This window comes from Tricharina praecox (genome assembly GCF_024521635.1).
Source record: "Tricharina praecox strain CBS 144465 chromosome Unknown BZA05scaffold_5, whole genome shotgun sequence".
Lineage (NCBI taxonomy): Eukaryota > Fungi > Ascomycota > Pezizomycetes > Pezizales > Pyronemataceae > Tricharina > Tricharina praecox.
In genome coordinates, this window is record NW_026250407.1 from 873,739 (window position 1) to 901,520 (window position 27,782).

Sequence of the window (27,782 nt, forward strand, 5' to 3'; positions counted from 1 at the left end):
TTTATGTCTACAGATGTCCTCACTCGCTCACTCGGTATATTTTTCTGGGCCGTGTACTCCCCATAAGATGGGTTGGTTCTGTTGTCGTCCCGTAGTCTATTCCCTCCACCTACTTCCCCAGCACTCTTTTCGTAACTGTCCTGGGCATACAATACACAGGATCAATCTCGTCCAATCCCTCGTAGCCCAGCAAACTCAACCCGGCGATGCCAAAGTGCGTATGAAAGACATCCACCATATTCCCCGGGCGATCCGCAAACCCGCCACCCTCCTCATCCTGACACTTCAGAATAAACGCCACGAGCCTATCCCTATCGATCCAATGCAAGCGCCCAATGACCGCCAGCGAGCTCAGCACCCACCAGCCGTAGCACACATCCTCCAGCTTCTCGGGGCGTCCATTCAGCCCTCCATTCGGCAGCTGGCGCTCACACAGCCAGTCGCCGAGCAGGTCCGCATCGAGATCGTCCAGGCGACCCGCGATCGCTAGCGCGCCCACACACGTAAAGATCAGCCCGGCGTGGCTCTCCGCGCCGGGGCTCATGCCGAAGCCGCCGTCGTGGTTGCGGCAGCGCAGCACGTAGTCGACTGCCGCGTCCACATTGATGGCGTCCAAGCGCCCCAGCAGCGAGAGTGCGTTCAGCGCCCCGTAGAGGAACCGTGTGTCGGTCTCACCCCATTGGTCGCCAAAGAATACACCGCTGGGCTGCTGTAGGCTAGCGATCCATGAGGCGGTCGTGGCTATGGGGATCGTGTCCAGTGCGTCCACTGTTGCGAGGATCTGGATCGCGCTGACCGTGTATAGAAGGTGGGCGTCGTGCCCTGGCGAGGCGCCGAAGCCGCCGGAGGGGTGCAAGCAGGACTGCACGAAGGATATGGTTTCGGCGCGGGGGAGGGCGGTCGGGTGGTGCAGGAGGTGGAGGGCGGTGAGGCCCCAGTAGACGCCTGAGAGGCGGAGGTGTTCGGTTAGCCAGTAGTCTAGACTGTCTTTGTGGATGTCGAGGGATTGAATGTAGGCGACGTGCTTCGAGGCATGGAGTTTTGGGGTTGTGGAGGCTGGTGTTGACATCTTGTTGGTGAGGTGTGTGTGAGGTGCCGGTGGAGCTGGGTCACAAGCAAGCTATGAGACATCACCAGGCAGATGTCCCGCCTTCTCTTATCGAGCCCCGCACGTTCTTGGCGGGTTGCTTATCCGAATCAACCATCACTCGCAATCGTCTTTTTTTGGATTCCCCAGATGACCCAGATCTACCTAAGCATAATCTACGTGCAAGTGTCTACTCAACGTTGGTAAACTCGTACCTCGGGTTACCAGGCTCAGCACCCTCGGCCAGTGGCGGCAGCGTTTCAACGACCTCTCCATCCACAGTCTTGCCAGTCTTTCCACCCTCGTCGACAACGACAATGGCCACATTCTTAGCGCCGGTAAGCCTCTTGAGACCGGGCACCATGCCCTTCAGTGTCTCCACCTCGTTGAAAGCCAGCTTGCGGTTGAAGACCGTATCGGGCGACTCCGATTGAAGCCTCTTCTTGAGACCCTGCACGAACGGCATAGCCTTCTTCATCTCTCCCATTTTCGACACCTTTGCGCTGAGCTCCTTGTCATTGACGGAGAGCGTGACCTTGTCGAAGGCCTCACGCACAAGGTCGATGTACTTCTCCTGCCAGCCAGGGTATCCCAGAGCGACATAGACGGCGAGCTGCTTGGCTTTCTTGGGGTCATAGGTGGTTCCCTTGCCCTTCGCCTTCTTCTTGAGCTGTGCGGCCTCGGTCGACGTGACGCTGCTGTTGACGTTGTGCACGTAGTTTCTGGCAGCCGTGAGGGCCGCAGAGATGGGCGCAGAAGCCTTGGGGAACAGCTCGTTTTGGACCGTGGTAGTCTATATTCTTGTGAGTTTTCCCTTGTCATTGAACTTTTGAAAGTATTATAATACCTTCTTGAAAAGCTCCTGCCAGACGTATTCAGCCCAGTGAGGGGCGATAGGGTTCAGCATGAGAGCTTGGTTCTTGATCCAGTCCAGAACCAAGTCCTTGTGCATTCCGCCGATGGCGGCTGTAGCCTCACGGTAGGTATCTCTTGCGGCCTGGAACTCGTAGAAACCGGTTTTGAGGGCAAGCTTGTATGAGGTCCTACAGAAATTAGCTCAGTGCCATCACCCTTGGTGATAATGTATAAATACCCGGCGTAATGCTCCTTGGTAGCTTCAATGAGCTCGTTCATTTCGTTCTCGAAGATCTGGTCCCAGAAAGAGTCCTTGGGGCCAGTTCTCAGCTTGCCAGCATCCGCCTCCTTGACAATCTCCTCACACCATTCCTTCAAAGTGTACCTAGCAAATCGTCAGAAAAGCTCCTGCAACCTGGACGCACGAGAACATACAGTCTGAGAATAGCCGCGTTTGCGACCTTCTCCTCAAAGTTGGCATCCTCAACACCATCACCGGCATCTGCAAAAGCAATTCTAGCAGCATCGGCACCGAACTTCTCCACAGTCTCACTGAGCGTCAAGAAATTTCCAGTACTTTTGCTCATCTTGTCACCGTTAAGCATGAGATGACCGTTGGCACGGATACCCGTCGGCCAGTACTGCGGTGGGAAGATCGCGACGTGGATGTAAAGGAAGAATGTAAGATGATTCTGAATAAGATCCTTGCCCGAAACATTGACGTCCAGAGGGTAGAAGTACTGGAACTCGCGTTGCATCTTCTCCAACCAGTCCATGGGCAAGTTGTACTTCTCAATGATCTCCTTGGGGAGCTCACGCTGGCAGAAGAGGTAGTCCCAGACCTCATCCGCCATCTGATCTGCCGAGATACCGGAGAGACCAGGTGCCTTGCCGTCGATCGAGCCGTGGAGGTAGTGTGCAATAGTGTAGTATGCCATGTACACCGTAGAGTCGGACAAACTCTCGACCAAGAACTGGGGGTCCCAGGGGAGCTTGCTACCAAGGCCGTAGGATCTTGCGCACGCCCACTGGTTGAGCCACGCGAGGTTCGCTATCAGTCCGTTCTTAGTCTCGGGGTGGTACGAGTTCAATTTACCAGCTACGAGGCTCTCGGTTTTCGCACGCCACTCCTTCTCTCCGTAATCGAGGTACCACTGGTCTAGAAGGGCGACAATGCAAACGTCTCCGGAGCGGGAGGTGACGGCTCCTTCGGGCTCGGCATAGGCAAACGCCAAGCCGCTCTTGAAGAGCTGCTCCCGAACTTTGGGCTTTGCGACCTCTACCTTCTCGCCAGCGAAGTCCCCAACCAACATGATTCCCTGGTAAAAACCTTCCTTGTATGCGAGTTCTTTGGCCTCAGCCAGCTGCTTAGCATCCTTGGGAGAGTTGATCTTGAGCTTCTTGACCAGGAACTCGGCGGTCTTGTCACCGTATGAAGGCGTCTTGATGATGGGCGGAATTTCTAGCTCTGCCCACTCCTTCTTGATCTTGTAGAACTCGGCCTTCTTTGCTAGATCCATAACGGTGGCATAATCGTCGGGGGAGTCGGAAGGCACGGAGGTAACCACGCCGGTTCCCTTGGTGGCAAGGACAGTCTCCATGGGCAAAACACGAACACCCTCTGTGTGAACCGAAAGCGGAGCCGAGACGAGGGTTCCAACCAGAGCTTTTCCTTGGACGTTGGCAACGCAAGGGAACTTGCCCTCCTCGGGGAAGATCTTCTGGTAGGCCATGTTGCGGGCCGCACGCTCCGTGCACAAGTAAAACTCGGTCTCCGAAACCTGGAAAATTCCGTAGGTGATGGTAGGTCCAACAAAACAGCAAGTCTGACCGTACCTAGAGGGCATAAGCTGACAATCAAATGACCAGAAGTGCTAAGGACTCACATAGTCTCTGGTCGCAGAGTTGCAGCAACCATGTAGACATTGGCACCGGCCGGTAGCTTGCCCTCGATTTCGGCCTTCGCCTCATCTGCCCACTCCAGAACCTTGATCTTGATTCCAGTGTATTCCTGAGGTCCGACACCCTCACCATCACTTCTGTCGTGGTCCATACACGGCTGGCCGTCTTTAGGGGAGTAGACCGTGTATCGCTCCCCGTATTTGATTTTTCCGAGCTCCCGCAGTCTGTTCATCTGCCAGCGCACAAAGGCATCGTAGTATGGATTCGCATCAGTGGTGATCACCGAACGACGCCAGTCGATACGCAGTCCCAGGGAGTTACAGTCCCTCTTGCACAGAGGAGGGAAGTACGTCAGCCAGTACGGGGGATCGGCGAATTTGTGGATTTCCTCCAGAGGAATCCCGATCGCCTGCATGATCTGGAACTGCCACCGCAGCTTGATAGCCTTCGACGCGGCCTTTCCTTTCTTTGCTGCGAATTTTGTAGGATCTTCCTTTGCGACAGCATTGCTGGGCGGAGGCGCAGGTTCCTTGTCGGCCTCTTCTTCCACCAAAGCACTGTCGAAATGTTTCCCGAACAATTCAACTTCCCTAAAGTCCATGTCAGCCACAACCTAGGTGGTGCGGAAATCTTCAAAGCAAGGCATACCGCGCCAACTTGTCGGCGCAAGCCTTGATCGGCATTCCCGTGCAATGGAAACCCAGCGGGAACAGTGCCCTCTTTCCCTGCATCCTGGCAAAGCCAGTCTGGAACTCGACCTTGCTCAGGGAAAACGAGTGTCCAGCATGGAGAGTACCGTTCATGTACGGGTAGGCCATGCAGCTGAAGAATTTAGGGTTTCGCTCGCGCAGCTCATCGGGGTCGGTCGTAGGGTCTTCCGCGAGGGTGGGGGCATCTGTCTCGAATACATGGCTGTCTTGCCAGTATTTCTGGTATTTTTTTTCGATTGCGATCAGAGCGTCGCGCTTCTCGGTCTACCGTATTGTCCAATCCAATGTAAGTCCTTGGAATGCCTCGTCACTAGGAGGGGAGGTTTGCGCACATTTTCCAGCTTCAGAGTTGCCTTCGAGGCATTCGCGGGATCGAGAGCGTCGGCCATAGCTGATGTGTAATTGCAGTATTTCCTTTGTGAGGTTGTATTGCAATTCGGGTTTGGTGAGTCAGGATTTCAGATGGAGGGGAAAAGCGATATAACCCCACCAGTGATGGGATGTTACACCAGGATGTTAGACGTGGGGCAGAAGAACCAGGGCTGAGTGAGCGAGGTGACAAGTGCGGCTCTTAGGCCCTCTGTTCGTTTCACTTTCTGGTGCAACCAAAGGAAGGGGACCTGGTCGAAAGCTCTCCCCGCCCACACACGACTCAGCAATGCCTGCCTCACAGTTCTCCTCGGATTCATTGGAATCTCTCCTGAAGAATCTGTCAGTAACCGACGATGGCCCCAACCACGAGGAGATTCTCAAACACGCCAATAATGTCCTGAAGTCATCGAAGGGTCACCCGCGTGCTCTCCACACTAAGGTGGTCGCTCTGCTCAACCTCGACCGACACGAAGATGCGTTGAAAGTATTCACCAGTCCCGACGGCCAGAAGATTGCCGAGACGACGATTCTCGAACGCGCATACTGCCTGTACAAGGTCGGAAAGCTACAGGAAGCTGTGGAGTTGGCGCAGAAAGGCGGTCAGGACTCCAGAGGATTACAACACATCGCCGCACAAGCTGTTAGTCCACTCTCATCCATTCCGTCAGCGTTGGCGGAAATTACGAACGTCCTCATGCTTAGTTTACTAGTATTACCGATTGGAGAACTTTGAAGAGGTCACGCGGATCCTCAAGTCGCTGGCGGAGACACCCTACGAGATTCCAAATGAAGACGGAGACCTGCGAGTCAATGCTGCGGCAACGGATGCACAATTGGCTTGGAGTGGGAAAGGCGGCCTAGTCAGCAACAAGAAACCATCGAGAGAAGACTTTGACGTGTTTGAGGCCACTTTCAATGCCGCCTGTATCTGTCTTGCTACCAATAAGTTCGGTCAAGCTGCGGTGCTGCTGAAGCGGGCAAGACGTACGAATACTACCTCCCCGGGGATCTCTTGGCACGACTGACCGCCTATCATGTAGAGTTATGCAACGATCTCGAGGATCTTACTCCCGAGGAGAAGGAGCTGGAATTGGAGCCCGTTAATGTGCAGGAAATCTACCTGTTGGCAAGAACCGGACAGCTTGAACGTGCGAAGGAGCTGGCGGCCAGCTTTGACGCTAACAGGTATGACCTGTTCCATCTATCCCTCCCGGTCTATGCTAACACTGTGTGTCAGTGTCGAGGACGAGGCTATTAAAGTCATCGCTACAATCAATAAGATCGCTGTCGAGGCACAGGGAGAGGACTACAACCCATACCTTGCATTCAAGAACTATACTGAAGCTACGAAAAATGCCACATCGCTCGCAGCCCGGCCTTTTGGCTTCCAATCGAAGATCCTGAAGCTGGATGAGGCGATACTGGACCTCGACGCTGGCAAGTCCAACGCTTCCCAGTCCAAGGCCACCGAATACCACAACCTTTACCCAACCGACAAGAGTGTCAATGTTATCAATGCGGCTGCTCAGACTGTAAACAAGACCGGCAAAGAGGTAACCACGAAGATCGAGCAGATGTTTGAAGCTAACTCCGTCGATGTCGGATTGGCTCTCACATTAATCCAACTTCGCATGAGCACTGGAAACATCACGGGATCAATCAGCACACTGGAGCTACTATTCAGCAAACTTGAGCCAGAAAAGCGCTATCAGCCTGGCCTTGTAGGACTACTGGTGGCCTTGTACGAACACCAAGGGCGGAAGCAACATGTGAGGAAGATGTTGTCTGAAGCCAGTGAGTGGTGGAAGCAGTCTTCGCAACCAGTATGTCCATTTGTCCGTATTACATGAACTCATTCTAACGTTGTCTCCAGAACACTGCGGTTCTTCGCGCCGCCGCCAAGTCTAAGCTCGAATCCGAGAACACCGCCGAGCTCACCTCAGCTGGAGAGCTGTACTCCACTCTCCTTGCCGCGAATCCCTCGGACCGTAACGCGGTTGCCGGACTGGTCGCCTCGTACGCCACGACGGATCCTTCGAAAGTATCCAGTTATGCGGACACATTGACGCCGGTCGAGAAACTCATCGCTGGCGTAGACGTTTCTGCTCTCGAATCCTTCGGTGTCGCCCAGCCTTCTCGGAAGCGCGCAGCGGAAGAAGAAGCCATGCCCCTGGTGAAGGCGAAGAAGACCAAGAAAAAGAAGCCCCGCCTCCCACCGAACGCCGATCCTTCGAAGAAGTTGGATCCTGAGCGTTGGCTGCCAATGCGGGACAGAAGCTACTACAAGCCCAAGGGACGGAAGGGCAAGCAGAAGGTGGCTGCGGCGACGCAGGGTGGACCGGTGGCGGAAGAGAGCATGGAGCTTACTGGCGGTGGCCGGTTAGATGTCCTCAAGGTTGACCAGGCAAAGAAGGCAGGCGGAGGAGGCCCGGCGAACAAAAAGAAGAAGAAGAAGGGCGGCAAGTGGTAGGATTGTTGTGTAGCCAACGCAGCACATTACCCATCATTCAGGGAAACATCTAGACCCAATATAGGTGTTGCAGTGTGTACGGAAACGATCGGATCATGTGTTTATTTGTGACTCCCTCATGATTACAGTAGGTGCATCCTCCATGTGCGTATCCCTAGCATCTGTAGGGCAATCCGACACTTGCTTTTCCTCCTCCACCGGGACCGGGTCTTTCCCCTCCAGCAAATCTTGTATAGTCCATATAGCTTGTCCTTTAAAGGTCCGGGCATCCATATTCGCGCCCTTCTTCGCTCCCGCTTTCTTGCCCGCTTTGGCATCCTTCTTCCCACCCTTTTCCTGTCCACTAGCAACAGCGACGGTTGTATCCTCCTTCCCCTCCATCACCGCCTCCTCCTTTTCCTTATGTAAAGACCCGCCCCTCTTAACCCTCAACTCCTCCATGCCTACTGGGAACCTCTTGACCATTCCACATTGGCACTCGACAACGAGTACATCCGCCCACTTTTTCCTGCCACCCTTACTCTGATTCTCGACGCGGTGGGTACACGTCACGTCTGGGACCAGAAGCGCATCGCAGCGCTTACAAATCGTACGTTTTGTTTTCGAATCGAGTCGCAGCACCGATTTCTTCGCGATCGACCGGGCGTGGCTCAGGTAGAAGCGACTCAGCGGGCTTGTCGGGTCGAGCGTGGACGCGGAGTAGAGGTGCGAGATGCGCGCGAAGAGTGGGGCGTTCGGCCCCGTGGTCATCGGGTTAGGTGCGGGTTTGGGTTTTGCGGTTTTCCCCATGGTTGGTGGTGAGCTAGTGGTGGTAAAGGCGGAGGACGTGTGGGTATGACGGAGAGGTTTCGTGACTGGACCTACATGTGTAGAATAGCGTATGTGGCGCTACACGCGCTAACAACATGATTGACGGTCCGCTGCCCCACGGTCCTTGTCACGTGGTGTCCCGCTTTTCGGTAACGTTCTCAGTGTTGCACCTCGAGTCCGACATCCAACCGACCGACCACGATTGTCTAACCAGCCATGCAGTCCCTACGGCAATCTTTCGCGGCACTGTCGGTACGAGCGTCCGCCGCTCCGCTACGAAGCGGTGAGCCTTCCCTTCCGCCACAGTATCGACTCTACCATTTACTAAAATCTACAGGCCTGATCGCCGCCCAGCTCCCCCGAACGACATTCCAAGCCCGTAGCTTCGCCGTGTCGACACCTGCACAGTCATGGCTCCGTACATCCTCTTTCCCTCGCACTCCCCCACGGTACTCACACCCCTACAGTCCCGAAATCCGGCGACCATGGCAGCACACGCAAAGGCCGACCGCGCGTGCAAACCGGCGGGTCAACGCGTGGCACAACGGTGGTCTGGGGGGACTACGGCATGCGAATGACCGACCACCACCGACGTCTCACTGCTCTGCAGCTGCGTAACGCCGAGGAGACCATCAAGAAGAAGCTGCGTGGAATGAAGTACCGAATCTACACGAGGATTGCGGCAAATATTCCCGTTTACACGAAGGGAAATGAGGTGCGTGCGCTGAGGGATGGGGAGCGGGAGGGGAAGGGACTGATGGAATGGGCAGACTCGTATGGGAACCGGTAAAGGTTCTATGGATTTCTGGGCTTCGCGTGTGCACGTCAGCCGAGTTATCATCGAGCTCAAGGGCGATATCCACGAGCAGATCGTGAAGGATGCGTTCCGGATTGCCGCTGCGAAGCTGCCAGGTGTGTACACACTTCCCCCGACTCCTCTGTCCACTCACTCACTCACGCGCGCCCCCCAGGAAATTACGAAATGGTCAAGAAGGGCGACGTTCCCATGATGGGCACAATCAAGCTCACACCCGAAAACGTGCAGAAGCTCATAGCACGCAAGGGAGTACCAATCGGCCCGCTCCAGAAGTACATCAAAGAGCAGGCTGCCGCTGCCGCCGCCGCCGCCCCTGTTGCGGCTGCGTAAATTGTACCATAGAATGAAAAGATTAGATTTCTTGCCGTATCACTACTACTGCATTGATCAAGCACCGATATCCCCGCGCATCTCAGTGGATTTCGTTCCATACCCCTGCGCCCTTCTTGATACCGTGGGAGTGTGTTCATTCTCTGTGTGGTAGGGAATTCGTGTTAGCAGTCCACGTCCGCAACTGTGATCCATGCCTGCAAGGGACTGGATGGAGTACTATTGAAGAATCTGTTCATACCCGGTGCGCCGACCTTGGTGTTTTCCGACTTCATGCTGCGGACCGTAGCGCTCTCGTCGTGCGGGCGGACATCCTTCTCGATGTGTGGGCTCTTTGGGGGTTTATCGGCGTCTATATTGGTCAGCACCCTCCCACTCCCCCGGAACATGCGCGGAGCACTGACGGCTCATGCTGCCGGCCGACTTCACAGCCGGATGGTAGTCGTCGGTCGCATCTGTGGCTCTCTCGTAGCTGGTGAACTGTTAGAGTAGGCAACTACTAGTGGTGCGACGGGTGCAGTGCGAACTCACGGAGTGGACTCGTCACCGGTGGCAATCATATTAGGATTCTCGGACATCGTGAATGTTTAAGCTCGTTGGTTTGTTCGGAGAATGGGTGAAGTGGAAGAAATCACGGTGGGCTGGGTGTTAGGTGTTTATAGAGAGATGAGGACTACAGTGACGTAATTGATCACCGCTGCAGGCCGGTTGGTGGCAGGAGCGGGTGGGAATATGCAAGACGCCGGATCCAAATTGCACGAAAGATATCGAGTTTCTTCAAGATTGAACTGCAAATGGGGATGGGATGCTCATCAGGATGCTCATCAGAATTCTCACGTCTCAATGGCTTACATATCGCACCAAACCCAATCATCAAAGAATGTACCCCCATTTCCGTCAATTGACCACCACCCAACGAACGCCGTTTTTTTTGAATTCCCACTATCCCAACGCACAGGTCTACCTCCGTAACCTCTCCTCGAGCACCAACTTGGTTCCCTCCACAATAGCCTCATGCTCAATGGCATGCATCCTCGCCTCCAGCTCCTCCACCGACTCGCCCTCTCTCATATCGACCTTGCGCACAATGATGGGCTCGCCCCTATCTACCGCGCCAATGACATGATGTATCATGATACCGGTCTCCGTGATCTCGCTCTGCTGGAACGCGCTCCACGCGCGCTGGATAGCATCCTTCCCATCGAAGCAGCCGGGCAGGGCGGGGTGAAGATTGATGATGTCCACGCCCTTCTCCTTCAGCGGGCGCAGCGCCGCCTCGGAGAGAATATGCATCCAGCCGGCGCAGACGACGAGGTCGGGCTGCTGCGCGAGGATCAACGCCGCGAGCTCGGCGTCGTAGGCCGCGCGCGCCTCCTCGTCCGTGGGGTACCGCGACTTGTACGAGAGCAGGTTGTGGTAAGACGTGGGGATGCCGGCGTTGGCCGCCCGCGTCAGCCCAAAGGCCGATTTGCGGTTCGAAAGGACGTGGATTATCTGCCCGGGGAGCGAGGCGTCGAGGAGCGCTTGCAGGTTCGTGCCGCTGCCCGAGATGAGGACCAGGATTCGCTGGATGTCTTTGGGAGTGGGTTCGATGGAGAGGGCTTGCGACAGGAGTCGCGCGATCACGTAGGAGGCCATGGTGATTGTGTGGTGGGGTGGCGGGCGGTAGAGGCGTGTGAATGTTTATGGTGGGGCACCTGGCGAGGTGTGGGGGAAAAATTATAGTTGGGCCCGTGTCATGCATGACGACCGAGCCAGGGATCATGACTTACGCCGCGTTCCTGAATGCATGTATGTGTATAAAATATATACTACCGACACAGACACTCAATTAGAGCATCCAACCCAGGCCCTTGAGTTTAGATCTTTCTTCCGAAGCGTCATCCTCTTTGTGTAGGTTAGAACTGCCCTCTCTTTGAGGCTTGTAACCGCCCATAAACCCGTGAAGTGGGTGCCACCAACCAACCTACCATCCATCCTTCACGGGACCGCCATAAAAAGACTTGCCATCACCTTCAGTCCAAAAGGACAAAATGATCACTACAGGGGTCGAACCTGTGACCTTGGCGTTGCACGGATGTTCTATTAGCACCACGCTCTAACCAACTGAGCTAAGCGACCTTTGATTGGCTGCTGACTCGTCTTACTCATTTCGATAGTATGCTTCCACTCGAGGTCTTCTGTTCAAGCACTGTGCTGTGCGGACGTTTTCCTGGAATGGTCACTCGATGACGGACGAGATTCGGAGTGTTGGTACTGTGATGTGTGTCTATATTTTCAGCTCAAACTGGCTTGATCTCTGGGATCGCGGACATCTGTTGAGGAATTTTGTTGCTTATAAATACTAACGTCAGTAACTTGTATATTTATTTAACCAAGTAAGGAGAATGGAGCCAGCCGTGTGGAGATAAACGTGAGAGTGGATGGGACGTTGCAGGCCATTGGTGAGTGAAGGTGAGAGTGAATGAAGCGTGAGAGTGAATGGAGCGTGAGACTGAATGGAGCGTGAGACTGAATGGGATTTCGCGGACCATAGGTAAGGGAAGGTGAGAATGAATGTGACGTTGCAGGCCCATTGTGTTCTATCACTCGTTCTTCCTTCCCTCCGGATGACAACCTCACGTCGAGATATCCTGACATTACCACCCACCACCGCCACCGCCACCACCACCACCAGTTGCTCAAAAACTCTACAGATAAACCAATCGTGCAATCACAAAGTTACAAAGAATCGGAGGCTTGAGAAGAGAAACATACGAAGCAACTCCCAAACTCCAGCAGCCAGCAAGCAGCACACGAATCCAGCGCAAAACAAAAGTACACATATTAAGCTTCCTACGGTAGGTAGGTAGTCTTGTACTTCCACAGCACTTAGGAGAAAGGAAAAAAGGAAAAAGCCCTCATCTATCCCTACTTATGCTCAAATACCAAAAGAAGAGAGAAAGCCACCCTAGCCTTTGATTCCTTTCAACGCCCTCCTCATCCCCTCCAGCCGATCCTTCTCCATCACCACCTGCTTCCTCGCCAACTCCCTTATCGCCCGTCGTGTCTGCTTTGTATGCATCTCATGGAACGCGGCGAGTTCCTGCGCGGCGATACTCTGCGTGTACCGCAGCTCACTCGCGAGCTCCAGGCGATGGCGGTGCGCAAGCTGTGCCTTCTGCGAAGCCTCCTGATGATACTTCGCGCGGGTATCATCGAGGAGGCCTAACGGCCACCGGTCTGATCGACGGAGGGAGACAGTGTGCCGATCGATTTGCTTTTTCAGCATCGACATCTCGTCGATGATCTGGCGGGGTTTCTCAAGGGCGTTCGCGACGCCTGCGAGGGAGGCTTGGATGTTCCGGAGGTCTTCGATGAAGATATTGTAGGGGTTGGACTCGCTGGATGAGAGAACTTCGGTTAACTTGGTGAGTGCGGCGAGTTGGGGCGTGTCCTGGAGAAATTTGAAGCCGTTGAGATGGCGGATCGTGTTTCTGTATGCCTCGGGAAGGTCTACATAAATTGTGAATCACAGTACTCAAAGATGTGATGAAGAAGAGATTCCATACCTGCAAGGGTAGATCGTACTACGGTTGCCCTTCGCGTGACGCTCCGACAGGCATGATTGATGCTCCTGACGGAATCTTTTGCGTAGGCCACGAACATCTCGACCTCTCGCACGTCTTCGATCGGCGTGAACTCCTCACGCACACGTTCGGCCCTCGCTTCTGCCTTTTTCTTGCTGCGCACCACCAACGATTCCTGTCGCATCTCCGGTACCAAAAAGAACTCCCAGAGTAGCTCGTGCGTCGAGAACGTGGGATGTATCAACAACGTTCGCAGAAAGTTGTCCACACGCAGTTGAATATCCCGCAAGACGGCACGTGAGGGCTTGGATGGGATTTGATATGGACTCCGTGATACCAGCAATGCGGGCAGCCACGATGCTGGGTGCTCATACTGTAGCCATCTTGCGAGAAACTGGAAGTCGGTGAGCGACCGACGGCATGTGGTAACAGTAAACGTTGACGACTCCTCGGCTGATGGTGCACCGCTTTTGAGGACAACCCGTATAGTGGCATCCTCCACGAAGAATGAACGGACGACGGCGGTCACCCTTCCATCATCCGCAGGCAGATTTTGAAAGAGCACAAGATCTTACACAACATCAGCAAACAGAAACGCCAATTCACGGGGGTGTCAGGATTACCATCTATTCGATTCCTCACGTCATCGTCCTTCGCCAACTCCACTGCAGTCAACCCTCGCAACTCTTTCGCCAACAGGTCTACTCTCGCATCCCCGAACAGAGTTCTAACCATCTCAATCCTACCGTACTTACTCGCGACCATTAATGGAGTGAAGCCTTTGTCGTTGACGGCATTAACATCCGAGTCGCACCTTAGCAGCATCCTGACAACACCCGGATCGCCCGCAATGTGAAGCAGTGAGTTCCCTTTCAGGTCGACATGCTCATCCAGATGTAGTTTGGCGTTATCCTGTTGCGCTAATTGCGCCTGCTTGATCGCCATCCCCACCATCTCCCTGTATCTCTGGTGATCGTATGATCGACAAAGGGCGAATAGTGGCGTTTGACCCTTCTTGTCTTTAAGTCTCCATGGCAACAATGAGCCCAATCGGTTGATCAAATCTGGGGCGCTGAAAAGATAGTGCGCTGCAGTCCTGCCGAACACATCGGTAATCTCGAGGTACTCTTTCAACGTTTCGTCTGGCAACCTGAGCAGCTCGGCCAAAATGATTTCAACACACGGCATATCCTGGGTCTGAACGGCCGCTGACAGGAGTGTTGCTCCCTCACTATTGATGTCGTCCAGTATGAACTCGGCATCGAAAAACGGTGTGCTCAGGAGGTACTGCAGCAGGACTGGTTTCCTCTGCTGTATTGCCATCATGAGCAGCGATTCGCCTTGAGGATTTCGTGTTCTGGACAACTTGTCGGCAGAAAAAAGGTCCGTGCTTTGACTTAGAGAAGTGCCAGTCCTCGATATTATCATGGACGATATTGAGATGTCGCTCATGGTTGCAATACTAGACACGCTGCCTGCGCTCCTGCTTCGCGGCAATCTCAACTGCAGCGACGGTGGCCGCTTCTGTCCCCGCAGTTCGAATCGAGTGATCGCAATCCGCGGATTCGGCAACGGCTTCTGAGTGGGAGGTGTGCGGGGCTCGACAATGCTTATCGAATCGGCATCATCGTTTCCGTCAACTTGCAACTCCTCAATTCGGACATTTGATACGCCAGTCGTAGGAGACGTCGGCTGATCAAAGACATCCTCGGAGGATGGTGGACCATCCTTAGCCAAAGCCGCCGCCGATTCTCCGTTAGAGACCGAGGTCTGCCTGCTGGCTTCCCCTTCTTCCTCCACTTCCTCATCCTCTTCCGGGGGATCTTTTCTGGGAATTTTTACTGGAGCATCATCGGATAGACGGACAGTTCCATTCACGGAGCTGGCTGAATGCCGTCTTGGCATCGAGCCCGTATCAGGTCGTTTGGTAGGAGTGCCGTTCACACTTGCTTCCCCGTTTGACAGATCGTGGGACGTCAAAATTCCATTGATGGCAGGTGAGTGATCGTCCTGGGATGAAGAATCGCCGCTATCCAGTTCCAAGCGTTCGATTCCAGAGGCCAGACTTTCCTCGTCTTCGCTGCTGGGCCCATCTTCGATGGCTTCGTCCTCGACGCTCCTCTCCAGGATTTTCTTGACCGCCTTAAGGTTTCCGTTCTTAACGCTCCTCCACAGCTTCTCGTTTGCGCGACTCACAGCGCTCAGCGTGTGGTCTTGGGCGATGTGAAACAGAACCGCCTCAAGAGTGCTAAGGATGTATCCCACCTCACCCTGCTCGACATCCTCCGCGAACACGAAGTTGCGCATATAGCTCAGGCAGGCATGGAGGTTGGGTACTTTAGCCCGAATAACCACAATCAATAAAAGTGAAACGAGCATATCAGCGTTCATAGTGACCACCGTGGTATTAGATTTCTCGGCGGCCGAACCCAACTCTGCTATTGGCACGTCGTTGTCGGGGGTATCCACCTTGGTCAAGGTTCTGGCCGTGTCGAGAAGGTGTTCCACCATCGCCTGTGGAGACCTGGCGCTCCCAATCTTTTCAAACGATGCTATTCCACGGGAAATGCGCTGCATGAGGCTTTTCTTTCCTATTTGCTCGAACGAAGGTATTCCGATCTGTGTGAGATCGACGTTCTCCATCTCCATGACCTTCTGATCGAGCTCGTCATCCTGGATAGCTTGCGTGGCGCATAGGCGGGGAAATAATGTGGTATCATGAAGCTGTTCCGCAACATATCTCTCAATCAGACGATCAACCGCGGGGCCGGTGAGGTCGGTAGTAGAAGCTAGTAAATCCAGCTGCGACTGGTCCACCCGTTGAAACAAGTCAACAGCCGCCATTATTGCAGATTCCAAAGATCTTCTAATTTCGCTTTCATCCGCGGCCTGCTTGTAGATATCGCCATCGACTGCCGAGCGCACCGACGATCTCGACGAAATCCCGGAGGCGCCGGATCGCGTAGATGCTGGGGAAGGCGGCGGAAGCGGCAACGGCTTAAACCGCTGGAAAGAGATTTCAAAATCCTGAAACAGTTTTTCCAATCCGGGCTGCATCTGTCTCGCGATCATGGGAAAGAGTATCAGCAGCTCGTTGAAAGACCGGACTTCTTTCTTTTTGTTTGACGAGCTGTGCGAGGAGCCGGCAGTGCCCGGGGGTTGATCCGTCATTTTCGCCGTTCGTTCGCGCAGGTACGGCGGCACCGTCGGAACGTATTCGAGAGAACCGATCAGGGGTTTCGAGATCATGTAGATGAGCCATTGCTGCGGTTCATTGACATCCGGATAGTAAAGCGTATCGTGTAGCAGCTGAGCCTGATTCAAGCTCCGGAACCCTATCCTCACCTCCATCAGCACGGCCGGCCTCCCCCCCCCCTCGAGCTGCACACATGGGCATGGTGGGCGCGCGCGCACCTTTGTTGGAATAAACCCAGCTATCCTTGACGACGACAGTGCGGCCATTGAACGTGGTGAACTGCCTCGCCTTCCCGCGCGTCTCCCGCCCGGCAACACTCTGCGCGCCCGCCGTCACGTTCGGAACCCGCAGCACGTGGCTTCCCAGGAACTCGTCATTCCCGATCAGCTCCGCGTACAGCAACCCGGTCTCGCGGTCGCGCGTGTTCGTCAAGATCTCGGTGGTGGGAACAAGCAGTATCTAAGGTCCACACACACGCTTGCGTCAGCGGTCAACTCCCCCGCTTACTCCCTAGCACTAGCGAACTCCCTCCCCCATTCTGCTCCCCCGGAGACGTTCGCATGGACCTGGACGGTGGCCAAGTGGACGGTGGAGGCTTACATAGTCTTCGACAGGCGTACATTGAGCGGGGAGGGCGGACCGGAAGAAAGCACGGAGATATGGATTGAGTAGAGGCATTCATGGAGGTGCTGTCTCGGATACTCGTAGGTATCTTTAAGGAAAGTTGTCGCTGGTGTGCGCTGCAGAAGAAGGGATGCAGCTCCACCGACTTTTTTTTTGAGATGGGGTGGTGGGTGGTTCGGTTGCACAGGCTCAGACGTGAGCTGGATTGGAACAGGGCGTGTGAAGGAGAGAGGGAGAGTGGGTATGGCTCTTCTCTCTGGGAGTCTGGGATCGACGATGTGCTGGTTCAAAGAAGAGAGAGCTTCCTTCCCTTCATCTGATGGCAAGGGTTGATGATGGCTTGGCGGTCGGCCCGAAACTCCCACGTCTCTCAAACGGTCATAGAGAGAGAAACAAACTTGGCCAGTGGTAATTATCACATGTCTGAAACACCTACGATACATACGAGGGCAACTCTTTTTCTACACAGCGGCGCGGATTCCACGAGATTGCACATGCATCTGGATGGAACTTGAAGCTTCAACTGTGGGCTGCAGGCCGTAGGCTGTCTTGCTACAAGCAGAGTACCTAGTTGAGTAGAGTACCTAGTCGAGCGATAGTCCGTGACTGAGCTCTCCGAATTATTCAGAGCATTCCTTCAGCGGTACTGACGTTCACTCGACACTTTCTCGGTGGCTGTATCGCAGTTTTTTTGTCGTTATCCACGGCTCCTTTCCGGAGCCCTTTCCGGCCAAGTGGAAGATGAGAGGCCACCGGCAAAACAAAAACAATCGTGATCTTGGCCGATATCTCATCACTGCAAGTTTGCGCTCAGGTGTGTTTACTGTGTCTAGCCATCAACATGTGCAATGCCAGTCATGGACCTCACTCGGCGTAGCGCATCTCACCGTCAAAATCACATGTGTCTCAACAAGAAGTGCATGTACAATACGTAAACTCGCATGATGCAGGATTGATATGCTTGCTATTCGTTGAGACGCAAAAACTAGAGTATGGTGTCTGAAGAAAGAAGAAACAAAGAAACAGAAGAAGAAAAACACCGTGTAACTACATGGGTGAGTGTTGAATAACCCGATGCGCCATAACCCCCAGAACCAATGACAAATGAAACCCTTTTTAACATGACAACACCAACCATTTTCTCCTTAAAAGATGCCGTTGAAGACAGTAACTTTCATACATGGTCTATGCTACGCACAAAAGACACCGCTTAGTAACGGTAGGTCTCGGGCTTGTAGGGTCCCTCGGGAGCCAAGCCGACGTATTCGGACTGCTTGGAGGAGAGGACCTCGAGCTTGGCACCGAGGTGGGCGAGGTGGAGACGGGCAACCTCCTCGTCGAGAATCTTGGGGAGAACGTAGACACCAACGTCGAGCTTGCCGGCGGTCTTGGCGAACTCGGGGTACTTGCTGGTGAAAGCGGAGTCCTGGGACTTGTACAACATGATCTGGGCAAGGACCTGGTTGGTGAACGAGCAGGACATGACGAACGAGGAGTGACCGGTGGCACATCCCAAGTTGACGAGACGACCCTCGGCAAGCAGGATGATGTGGCGGCCGTTCTTCATGAGGAAGCGGTCGACCTGGGGCTTGATGGAAACAACGCTGGCAGCGTTGGTCTTGAGCCAAGCAACGTCGATCTCACAGTCGAAGTGACCAATGTCTGGGAATCATCAGGATACGGGTTTTCAAGCAAACAGATGATGAGGTACGTACTGCAGACAATGGCGTCGTTGGGCATAACCTCGAAGTGCTCGCCAGTCAGGATGTCGGTACATCCGGTGGTCGTGACGAAGATCTGTCCCTTGGGAGCAGCCTCGGACATGGGGAGAACCTGGTAACCGGAGACGGCAGCCTGGAGGGCGTTGATAGGGTCAATCTCAGTGATCAGGACACGGGCACCCATGGAACGGAGAGCCATGGCGCAACCCTTTCCGACGTCTCCGAAACCGGCGACAACGGCAGTCTTTCCGGCAATCATGACATCGGTGGCACGCTTGATACCGTCGATCAACGACTCACGGCACCCGTAAAGGTTGTCGAACTTGGACTTGGTGACGGAGTCGTTGACGTTGATGGAAGGAACAAGGAGCTTGCCCTCCTTGAGCATCTTGTACAAGTGGTGGACACCGGTGGTGGTCTCCTCGGAGACACCGTAGCAGTCGGTGAGAAGCTCGGGGTACTTGCTGTGGATAAGGGCAGTAAGATCACCGCCGTCATCAAGGATGAGGTTGAGCTTCTTGCCATCCTTGAAGGCGTTCAGCTGCTGCTCCAAGCACCAGTTGTACTCCTCCTCGGTCTCACCCTTCCAGGCGAAGCTAATCAACAAATCAGCATACATTGGTGCGAAGGAAGAGTGGGTGTAGCATACACGGGAACACCGGCAGCGGCGATAGCAGCGGCGGCGTGGTCCTGGGTGGAGAAGATGTTGCAAGAAGTCCATGTGCACTCAGCACCGAGGGCGGTGAGAGTCTCGATCAGAACAGCGGTCTGGATGGTCATGTGGAGACATCCAGCGATACCTAGAAGATAAAATTAGCATTCCTCAGGTCAATGCAACACATGGTAAGATCAGGGTTGCTTACGGGCACCGGCCAAAGGCTGCTCCTTCGCGTACTTGGAACGAGTTTGCATAAGACCCTTTACGATCGATTCATCAGTTCTCAGGGCTCAATTGCAAGGCTGAATCATTGGTTGAAGGCACTAACGGGCATTTCCTATTTGACATCATGTTAGCAGACTGCACGGCTATAGGGATCTCTAGTAGAGGGAGCAACAAACATTCTCAGCCAACTCGATCTCACGACGACCAAAGGCCGCAAGAGACTGTAGCGGACGGATGAATTAGCAACAAACTCTCGCCGGCAACTCAATTGATGCGTTGCGGATGATTATGGATGTCCTTACGATGTCGGAGACCTTGAACTTCTGAGCGGGAGCGGACATTTTGAGAGTGTGGTGATGAAAGACTGGAGAGCAAGCACAATTAGACACGACCAAAGTAAGCAAGCTGTGAAGGATTGGGGGTTTGCAGCGTACCTTGAGGGATAGGTATTTGGGAGGAGAGATGAGGATGGAGGAAGGGAAGAGGAAGGGAGGATGGAGAACTCTTTTTCTTCGAAGGGCGGGGTCCGAAACGATTTTAACTTCAACCGCCCCAAGGCAGGGGTGCGTGATTTTGGTGGGGTTGATCGATCCCTGCCGTCTCTCGCCTAGGGCCGCTTCGATACGTCCCTTTTGGAGGCTGCCCTTACCTGCACCATGGCGATATGTAGATAAACCGTCATTATCTATTATTCTAGGAGATACCAGTTTCTGGTCAATGGCTGGAGTGCTTTGCTTCCGCTCCTCCCTCTCCAACGCGTGGTTTCGCGGTACAGCTTGACTCCGTGACTTCAACCCGAAAGGAATTCTCAAGCATGTGGGGGTATCGACAAGCCGGCACTGCATGTGGCAGTCTTTTCCAACACTAAGAAGATGCAGGCCGAATGGAGAGCACCCAATCGGCCACGCCCACAAGCGCATCGACAACATAAGCAAGCATAGCGCCAGGCCAGCACCCCAAGGCATCCTGCCGGCGCCTCTCCTTCCAGAGGAGGTAAGCGCATTCTGCCCGTGCATCAACGAGTGGTAAAGGCGGATGATTCTTCTCGTTTCCCCAAGTCGCAGCCTGCCGGTACCGCTCGCCGTATGGTGATCGTTTCCCCATAAAAGAAGTACTCTTGTGTGAAAGTTGTTGGTATATGCAAAATCACACTAGGTTATGGGTGCTAGGTATACAAATACATACGAAAAGTAAGTCCTGCGGATAAAAGGACCGATGCCGAACCGGAAACAACGCCTCTAACTTCCCAAAAACACCAAAACGCTAAGTGAAAAAGTATGCGCGACATATCCAGTCGGTCTATGTATGTGTACAGTCCATCAATCAACCCAATTGATGATACGATAGGATTTCGCGCCCTTTGCAACAGTGAGCCACAGCCTTTCTGCATGCCACTCAAGATACAGTCCACGGACTTCCTGCATAGCACGAGCATGGCCCTATATAGTTAATCTCATCAGCCACCGTCTTCCATATGTATCTGTTGATGGATCATCGAGAACCTACCGGACCCGCGCCGCCACGCTTAGCATCGTCCCGATGCCTCCAGACACATGTGGCCATATTCCTTCCATTTTGATCAGGCGTCCCAAACCAGTACTTCAGCAAGCCACCACTCTGGGTTGCCTCGCGATGCGCCTCCGCATCCAGCTCGCCCAGGTGCAAGCCCGAAGTTGTCGGTGCAATTTGAGACCGGAAGACGATTATGTAGAATGACGTCTCCGGGAATATGTAACTTTCTTCTCCCTCTCCATCTCCCTCTGAAGAGAGCGGAGTGAGCTGCGCAACTACCTCGCCCCAGTTGAAGGCTTCTGCGTACGGTGTTACCGCGTACGAGGGTGTGAGTGCGCGCAGGCTGACCAGGGCCTTGGCCATGAGCTGCTGCGGCTTGTCCACAGTGGTGAGGTCGAGGAGGTGCGCGGGAGCTGTGTAGGGTGATACTACCAGGAATCTTTGGGAGATATCGGGGGAAGCCTCGGTGGTTGGTTTGGTCGGGAAGACCGTATTGTGGATTTCGGGGAGAAGAATGGTCATTGCTGTCTTTGCTGATCTGGCTGACCGTAAGAAAAGCCGGTGGTACGTGTGCCAGTAGTGTATGTGGGACCAATGTATCCGATTGTGATGTGGGATAGCGGTGATATTTGCTCGCTGAGCGGGTTGACTGTGAAATTTGGGAAGGAAGGAAGATTCAGGTAGAAGAAATTCTGTTAAATCCGTTAATAAAGACTTCAACTGAATGAATAGGGCCGAGTATCGAGCGGTAACCGCGGAGGACGTGGCTTATATCCCAAGTATTCTGATGTCGCAATACCTCAGACTGATGCCGTTGGATTGCGTGATGCAGGGCGGACAAGGCACATCCCCCAGCGTACAAACAAGAAAAATCGAGGACCCTAATATGTAAGTCGTTTCGCCGGTACCTGGCAGGTCCAGACAGGGCTATCAGGTCAAAAAAAAACGGCCTTTCATGCCGTGATCCAGGGTCGAATGAAGAAGCGAGACAGTGGGTATGCCGGGATTCCAAGAGGCCATGTAATTCCGAAGCTCCCGACAAATGAATTTTGAAGAAATAAAATGCCATCACGGGCTGAGACGGCGAAGTTGCGTCTTGTGGTATGTAGGAGGAATGAGTGATAGCTGTCGCTATTGTCATTGTCATTGTGAACTTTAAACTCCACGTAGACACCACGCTGGTCTCGGAACAGCTGACACAATTGAATTGTGCCGTAACAGATTCTGTAGCGATTCTAATATGTAGGACAAGTATTATACAAGAGCTGAGAGTAAACTGCACCCCATCAGCGACCACACACGTGGATTTTGTTTGGTGGAACGAACCTTATATGCATGCCCGCTTTCAAACACCCATCTAACCAACAAGCGAATCCACGCGGCTTCCCCCTCGCTATCATGAACTCCCCCTCGCTATCATGAACTCCCCCTCGCTTCCCTCCAAGAATTCAACACCTCCTGCCAGTTCTCACCGCTTTCGCCACAGCGCTCATTAACAATCCTCCACGTGCGCTCCCTCACAATGGACTCTACCATCCTCTCATTCCTCACAACGCCAGCAAGTATCTCCGTTCTCGTCTCCCTCGGGAAAAACCTCCCAGAGTACGGATCCAGCCTTTCATTAACAATCCTCTCCCGATCCGCCGCCTTCTCGGCGAGTATATCCGGATCATCGGGGTCGTCTGATGTAGCGACGGACGCGCAGTAGTTCAGCACGTCAGAGCGGCTCTGCCACGAGGGCAACAGTACGTTGTATGTGAACGAGACACATTTCCCCGGGTCGAGTGTCCGTGACACTGGTGGAGATGCGCGGTTTGCGGTCGACGAGGGGTTGAATCTGTGGCTAGCTGGAGTGGATAACGCGTTTAGGTTTTGGCTGATGGTATCATCTATCGTGGAGCGGGAGGCGCGGAGGAAATCTACTCCGGGTGGCGGGAGCATCAGCTAAAGAATTACTTGCACACCGGAGGCGAGCGAGACAGACTCGGGACGTCCCCGCCGGAGGAGAGGCTGCATCCGTTTGATTGTTCTAACCTTTCAGTGCGCTGGTCGAGAAGCAGAATTGTGGCGTGAGAGGCGGGTGGTCGAAACGATTCGGAGAGTTGCTCATGGCGGGCGGATAGCGAGGAAGGTTCAAAGGCAACTGGTCTATGTAAAAGCGGGTGCAAAGAAAGAAAGAAACTGTAGTGGTGGTCAATATGGTGAGGAGATTCTTCTGGAATGAAGCAGTGGTACTCACATCTGCAATACCAAATTCGAACTGAAGTCAGGCGAGTGAAGTCAGCGGCCACGGAAATGTGAAGTGATGAAAGCAATGACATCGTTGCCAAGCTCCCGCGCTAACTCGACAAAGCTTCTAGCTCGGCAGAGAAGCTCATCTGCATAAAACGGAACACCAACAACACCTCGTGCAGCAATACCATTCGAAGTACCTATTCACCTCAACAATATGCCCGAGATTGGAGAAGTTGCCCGTATTGTCGGTCGTTTGCGCACTCATCTCGTCGGACGGACAATCACTTCTGTTCAGGCCCAGCACGATCCAATCGTCTTCAAGGATACCACCGAACAAAGGTTTGTGAGCGAGCTTGAGGGACAAACTGTTCAGGCGGCGAAGCAATGGGGCAAATATTTTTGGTTGGTGCCCCTTCTCACTGATGGCAAACATCGTACTAACACGGTTCCAAGGCTTGTAATGTCAAAACCCCCACATGTATTAATGCATTTGGGTAATCACTCTATTCATCTCAGTCAAACCAACTAGGTACTGATTGCTCCATTCAGGTATGACGGGCTGGATTCACATCAAGGACGACCCTCTCTCGCACTATCGCACAAAGACAGGAGAGCCGAGATGGCCGCCGCGATACCACAAGTTCATCTTCAAACTCCAAGATTCCACCAACGAGATCGCATTCGTCGATGCGCGGCGGCTGGCTCGGATACGGCTCATTGATCACGCCAATGGCGATCTACGTAACGTATCGCCACTCAAGGAAAATGGACCCGATCCGGTGCAGGAACCCCCAACGCTGGAATGGTTGAAGACGCATCTTGCGGCGAGGAAGGTTCCAGTGAAAGCGTGGTTGCTGGATCAGAGTGCGATTGCGGGTATTGGGAATTGGGTTGCGTATGTGAATCCCCCGGTTTGACTGGCAATCCCCGAACTGAGCCTGGATAGAGATGAGATCCTTTACCAATCCCGCCTACATCCCGAAAGCTATACCCACAACCTCCAGGAGTCCGACGTGGCGGATATGCACAAAGCATTGCTGTTCGTGACGAAGACGGCAGTGGAAACGGATGCTGATAGCTCCAAGTTTCCAAAGGATTGGCTAATGCTGCACCGCTGGGGCAAGGGGAAAAAGGGAGAGGATGCCAACAAGCTACCCAACGGAGACCAGGTCGAGTTCCTCAAGGTTGGCGGTAGGACGAGCGCCTTTGTGAGGAAGTTGCAACGCAAGGTGGGGCCAGTCGCCAGTGAGGATGGTGCTCCAAAGCGCCAGGCCAAGCGGAAGCGAGTAAAGCAAGAGGAGGAGGAAGAAAGTGGAGGGGGAGCCGTGAAGGAAGAAGTGGAGGATGAGTCCGAGTTTGAGGTAAAGCCCATGAAGAAAGGCCGTGTCAAGAAAACGGTGGAGGTGAGACCCAATCCGAGGCAGACGAAGACCGAAGTCACCGAGGAACTACCCGACGGCCACGAGCCTACCGAGATCAAATCCGAAGTCGAAGGACCGCACGAAGGTCACCGACTACGGCCCCGGAGAAAAAATCTTGCCGCACAATAGCTTGTATCACGCCCTTGATTTGTATGTAGCAAGCATAGGTATCTGCCCAGCGCTCGCATCGCAAAGCTACTATAGATCTCAATATTTACATACATCATATTTACACAAACCCATACCGCCACCACTTAGAAACACTGCCGCTTTTCCACCGATTTACGATGCCCACACCATTTAGGGAATCCTCGCTCACTTGCTCACTGGGGCTTTCTCCGTCTCCCTTCTCCGATACCATTTTAACTGCCGTGTTTTCCCTTTCCTTACGATCGTTGTCCCCCATCTTCCACGCCCGTACCAGCCACATGCTCCCCGTGGCGACGATGTACATTATCGCGGCGAAGATTTGGGGGTAGAGGTATTGATTCTTCAGGTCGGGGCGTCGAAGATACAACGCGATTGCTTCGGAGAAGGTGGTCGGCAGCACGACTGACAGCCACACCAAACTAAGCGCACTGGGCAGATCTTTGAGACCAACCACCTCGACACTGGAGCGTTACGTTAGTATCCGGTACATATAAATCCACAGGAACAGGAGGGTGTACAAACCACACGGGAGCAATGGTTGTCCAAAAAGTGCCACAGACAGCACCATTGACAAGCGCAAAGAAAACCGCCAGGCCAAAAGTTTCCGCCGGCAACCAAAACGCAAGGCAACTCAGCCCAGTCACCAGAGTCATCGCCGCACTGATATTGATCCTCCCATACTCGTCACTAGCGAGTCCCACCAACGGGCGTCCAAACGCCATGCTCAAGTTCAGCAGGGCACCGAGTACACTCCCCTGGACCGCCGAGAAGCCGCGGGATCTCGCAAAATCGGGCAGCGAAAACAAAATCACCACGTATCCGAGCATACTGAAAAAGCCCCAGCTCAGCACTAGCAGGAACTCATATCTCTTCAGCAGTCCGAAATCGAAAGCCCGTTGGTTCGGATTCACGTGCTTATTCCTGTCGCGCGTGAGGAACGTACAGATGGCATTGTTGACCAGAGTAACGCATGCCACGATCCGGAATGCCCACGGGCGGCCCATGTTGCTGATTATCGCGCGAATGGAGAGGGAGAATACGAGGCCGCCGATGCCGCTGCCCGCCGCGGTGATGCCGGTTGCTACGCTGCGCTTTTTGGCGAACCATTGAGAGACCACCCCCACGCTGCCGGTGAAGAGGAACCCCATCCCCAGTCCAAAACAGACGCCTTGGGACAGGAAGAGGTGCCAGATCTTGGTCGAGAATGAAGCGGCGATGAGGCCACCGGTTTGGAGTACTATGCCGGCTGTCATGACTTTACGTGTAGACGTCTTACGGAGAAGGGTTGTTGCCAATGGTCCGATTATCATGGAAGAGGAAATGGAGAGACCGCCTATGAAGGCGTATTGTAACGGCGTGGCACCCGGGAATGCATCATCGGCGAGATAGTGGGCAAGATAGACTCCATACGACTATTATTGCTGTGTCAATAAGTTGCAATCCCACGGAAGGTATCATGGAGTTGAACCAACCGAATTGACACCCCAGGTACAGCTATTAATCTTCAGCCCAGTCAGCCCGAGTCCACGGCAGAGCTCTGGTTATAGAGCAAGGTAAACAAGCAAAACTCACCATAAATCCACACGCAACACAAACCCAGCCGTACCCACCGTCCGGCGGAATATCAACACCGATCTCGATTGTTGCCGGCATGCCTGGAGCGTCGGAAGGGATCTGTCCCAGGTCAAGGTCGCGATGGTGCTCGTCGATGGCACTGTAGTCGTCCACAAACTTGTCGTCACCGCGAGAAGATCTTTCCAGTGTGATGTCGGCCATTTTGTGGCTATGGTTCGGTGACTCCGTGAGGGTGTCGCAAATATGGGAGCAGGTACTTGGTGCTCCAGTCAGTACAATGGATGATGCAGTCCGCAAGTATTATCCTCCCAGAGCTCGATGCCATGGCTGCAAGCTCGTAGCCATGGGCAGTGGAGTCCAAGGTCACGTCTGTGCGGCCCCACCCCGGAACGAAGCCGTTGGGTTTGTCATGGAACCGGAGAAGACCGAGGAAACAGCACGTCGCCACCCAATTCAATCAAATCACGTACCTCACTCGCACTGTCTTCACAAACTTGGTGTTGGAATATAGCTGAAGAACTGACAGTTGAATTGGACGAAAGGATAAAAAGTTTCTACTTTTTGGGGGGGGAACAGGGGTCCGTGGTCCGTGGTTCGTGGTATATAAACAAAGAATAAAGCTTCACATGGAGAATGAAGCCTCAAACAGACACTGAAACCTGTACTACGCTGGGTAGTACTAAAATGGGCAAGTAGACGCGTAATAAAACGACACTTGAGGGGTGGGGGAAAACACACACGCGACTTCAAGACAAGACAAGAGCTCACTCAGTCACCACGAGAAGAAAAGAAAAAAGTCAACTGCAGTTATGACTCCAAAGAACACACCCCATCTTAAATCTAGCCACCGACGGCTCGCGCCGTTACTCTAGTTAGGTGCGCACCAAAAAGTTCCAACAGTCTTCCGTGCTCCGTCCTGGCGCGCTGGGGTAAGCGCCATCCACAGCTGCAGACAACTTCTACCGGACAGCCGAGAGCAGAGCGGATCTAAGATGTGGGGAATTGTATGGGGTGCATCCAAACGTAAATACTCGCGAATACGAATTGGTATGTACAGGTGCCTACACGGAAACCGGTGCTCTGGCACATGGGGAAAACGTGTGGTTGCTGCACGAATCGGAGCTCGCCCGCAAGCGAATCAGGAATGGGGTTGGAATGTTGATATACACCTTATATAGAGGAGTTCTTATGCAATGGCGATTCTGGCTCCTGGAAAGTTGAAACGTCGGTTACTATTACCTAGAGCATCGTTTGATTACAATGGCGATTCTGGCTCCTGAAAAGTTGAAACGTCGTTTACTATTACCTAGAGCATCTGGATTACCTCCGTATATGCAACTGCAAGTCTGCAACTACCGTACCTACGGGTCAGTCCCGACTCCCTTGCGTAGGTAGGTAGGGGTGTAGAAACACCCCCGTTGAAAGGAGGTCCCCGCAAAACCCGGGTTTTTCCCGGAATTAATCAACAGCGGAGTTGCAAAATTTCGATCGGCAACGACGACGGAGTTGGATGTCCGTCGTCGGTGAGAGGACTCGCAGCTTA

At 53.7% G+C, this 27,782-nt stretch overlaps 13 protein-coding genes and 1 non-coding gene across 14 annotated transcripts; 4 read left to right on the plus strand and 10 right to left on the minus strand.

Moving 5' to 3' along the window:
- Window positions 1–17: 17 nt before the first annotated feature.
- On the minus strand, window positions 18–1,149 carry BZA05DRAFT_389954 (terpenoid cyclases/protein prenyltransferase alpha-alpha toroid). The gene has a single exon (XM_051482836.1). It carries the CDS (start codon window positions 1,067–1,069, stop codon window positions 110–112), a length of 960 nt encoding a protein of 319 aa, XP_051342109.1. The 5' UTR covers window positions 1,070–1,149; the 3' UTR covers window positions 18–109.
- BZA05DRAFT_220283 (uncharacterized protein) lies at window positions 1,132–5,057 on the minus strand. Its single transcript, XM_051479713.1, has 7 exons — window positions 4,887–5,057; window positions 4,493–4,818; window positions 3,829–4,434; window positions 2,378–3,778; window positions 2,181–2,327; window positions 1,935–2,130; window positions 1,132–1,880 (listed from the first exon to the last, which is right to left on the minus strand). Exons 1-7 carry the CDS (start codon window positions 4,941–4,943, stop codon window positions 1,278–1,280), a joined length of 3,336 nt encoding a protein of 1,111 aa, XP_051342110.1. The 5' UTR covers window positions 4,944–5,057; the 3' UTR covers window positions 1,132–1,277.
- A 23-nt stretch (window positions 5,058–5,080) lies between these two features.
- BZA05DRAFT_471877 (uncharacterized protein) lies at window positions 5,081–7,478 on the plus strand. The gene is made up of 5 exons (XM_051487982.1): window positions 5,081–5,566; window positions 5,637–5,910; window positions 5,967–6,111; window positions 6,164–6,749; window positions 6,800–7,478. The coding sequence occupies exons 1-5, from the start codon at window positions 5,213–5,215 to the stop codon at window positions 7,394–7,396; spliced, it is 1,956 nt and encodes a 651-aa protein (XP_051342111.1). The 5' UTR covers window positions 5,081–5,212; the 3' UTR covers window positions 7,397–7,478.
- Window position 7,479: 1 nt separating this feature from the next.
- On the minus strand, window positions 7,480–8,311 carry BZA05DRAFT_389957 (RNAse P Rpr2/Rpp21/SNM1 subunit domain-containing protein). The gene has a single exon (XM_051482837.1). It carries the CDS (start codon window positions 8,183–8,185, stop codon window positions 7,490–7,492), a length of 696 nt encoding a protein of 231 aa, XP_051342112.1. The 5' UTR covers window positions 8,186–8,311; the 3' UTR covers window positions 7,480–7,489.
- A 65-nt stretch (window positions 8,312–8,376) lies between these two features.
- BZA05DRAFT_389958 (50S ribosomal protein L16) lies at window positions 8,377–9,361 on the plus strand. The gene is made up of 5 exons (XM_051482838.1): window positions 8,377–8,489; window positions 8,544–8,624; window positions 8,674–8,921; window positions 8,977–9,118; window positions 9,178–9,361. Exons 1-5 carry the CDS (start codon window positions 8,423–8,425, stop codon window positions 9,351–9,353), a joined length of 714 nt encoding a protein of 237 aa, XP_051342113.1. The 5' UTR covers window positions 8,377–8,422; the 3' UTR covers window positions 9,354–9,361.
- Window positions 9,362–10,124: 763 nt separating this feature from the next.
- Window positions 10,125–11,083, minus strand: BZA05DRAFT_471881 (formyl transferase). Its single transcript, XM_051487983.1, has one exon. The coding sequence runs from the start codon at window positions 10,989–10,991 to the stop codon at window positions 10,314–10,316; it is 678 nt and encodes a 225-aa protein (XP_051342114.1). The 5' UTR covers window positions 10,992–11,083; the 3' UTR covers window positions 10,125–10,313.
- A 304-nt stretch (window positions 11,084–11,387) lies between these two features.
- On the minus strand, window positions 11,388–11,474 carry BZA05DRAFT_t97. The gene has a single exon. It is a non-coding gene; the product is annotated as a tRNA-Ile (tRNA).
- A 396-nt stretch (window positions 11,475–11,870) lies between these two features.
- On the plus strand, window positions 11,871–12,254 carry BZA05DRAFT_220374 (uncharacterized protein). The gene has a single exon (XM_051479714.1). It carries the CDS (start codon window positions 11,906–11,908, stop codon window positions 12,203–12,205), a length of 300 nt encoding a protein of 99 aa, XP_051342115.1. The 5' UTR covers window positions 11,871–11,905; the 3' UTR covers window positions 12,206–12,254.
- Window positions 12,255–12,303: 49 nt separating this feature from the next.
- On the minus strand, window positions 12,304–16,796 carry BZA05DRAFT_333574 (uncharacterized protein; the record flags this gene model as incomplete). The annotated part of the gene is made up of 6 exons (XM_051480691.1): window positions 12,304–12,848; window positions 12,905–13,492; window positions 13,546–14,531; window positions 14,898–16,257; window positions 16,337–16,577; window positions 16,719–16,796. 6 exons carry the CDS (start codon window positions 16,794–16,796, stop codon window positions 12,304–12,306), a joined length of 3,798 nt encoding a protein of 1,265 aa, XP_051342116.1.
- Window positions 16,797–17,678: 882 nt separating this feature from the next.
- On the minus strand, window positions 17,679–19,918 carry BZA05DRAFT_389968 (adenosylhomocysteinase). Its single transcript, XM_051482839.1, has 7 exons — window positions 19,649–19,918; window positions 19,523–19,567; window positions 19,450–19,458; window positions 19,327–19,381; window positions 19,113–19,263; window positions 18,458–19,059; window positions 17,679–18,404 (listed from the first exon to the last, which is right to left on the minus strand). Exons 1-7 carry the CDS (start codon window positions 19,685–19,687, stop codon window positions 17,953–17,955), a joined length of 1,353 nt encoding a protein of 450 aa, XP_051342117.1. The 5' UTR covers window positions 19,688–19,918; the 3' UTR covers window positions 17,679–17,952.
- A 558-nt stretch (window positions 19,919–20,476) lies between these two features.
- On the minus strand, window positions 20,477–21,635 carry BZA05DRAFT_369534 (uncharacterized protein). The gene is made up of 2 exons (XM_051481624.1): window positions 20,853–21,635; window positions 20,477–20,785 (listed from the first exon to the last, which is right to left on the minus strand). The coding sequence occupies exons 1-2, from the start codon at window positions 21,378–21,380 to the stop codon at window positions 20,666–20,668; spliced, it is 648 nt and encodes a 215-aa protein (XP_051342118.1). The 5' UTR covers window positions 21,381–21,635; the 3' UTR covers window positions 20,477–20,665.
- Window positions 21,636–21,985: 350 nt separating this feature from the next.
- BZA05DRAFT_389979 (caffeine-induced death protein 2) lies at window positions 21,986–23,147 on the minus strand. The gene is made up of 4 exons (XM_051482840.1): window positions 23,098–23,147; window positions 22,893–23,039; window positions 22,185–22,777; window positions 21,986–22,134 (listed from the first exon to the last, which is right to left on the minus strand). The coding sequence occupies exons 2-3, from the start codon at window positions 22,966–22,968 to the stop codon at window positions 22,275–22,277; spliced, it is 579 nt and encodes a 192-aa protein (XP_051342119.1). The 5' UTR covers window positions 22,969–23,039; window positions 23,098–23,147; the 3' UTR covers window positions 21,986–22,134; window positions 22,185–22,274.
- Window positions 23,148–23,177: 30 nt separating this feature from the next.
- BZA05DRAFT_369538 (Formamidopyrimidine-DNA glycosylase N-terminal domain-containing protein) lies at window positions 23,178–24,693 on the plus strand. Its single transcript, XM_051481625.1, has 4 exons — window positions 23,178–23,495; window positions 23,547–23,587; window positions 23,643–23,988; window positions 24,040–24,693. The coding sequence occupies exons 1-4, from the start codon at window positions 23,308–23,310 to the stop codon at window positions 24,641–24,643; spliced, it is 1,179 nt and encodes a 392-aa protein (XP_051342120.1). The 5' UTR covers window positions 23,178–23,307; the 3' UTR covers window positions 24,644–24,693.
- Window positions 24,694–24,743: 50 nt separating this feature from the next.
- On the minus strand, window positions 24,744–26,440 carry BZA05DRAFT_333034 (major facilitator superfamily domain-containing protein; the record flags this gene model as incomplete). The annotated part of the gene is made up of 4 exons (XM_051480668.1): window positions 24,744–25,125; window positions 25,187–26,076; window positions 26,137–26,166; window positions 26,237–26,440. 4 exons carry the CDS (start codon window positions 26,438–26,440, stop codon window positions 24,744–24,746), a joined length of 1,506 nt encoding a protein of 501 aa, XP_051342121.1.
- Window positions 26,441–27,782: the final 1,342 nt, after the last annotated feature.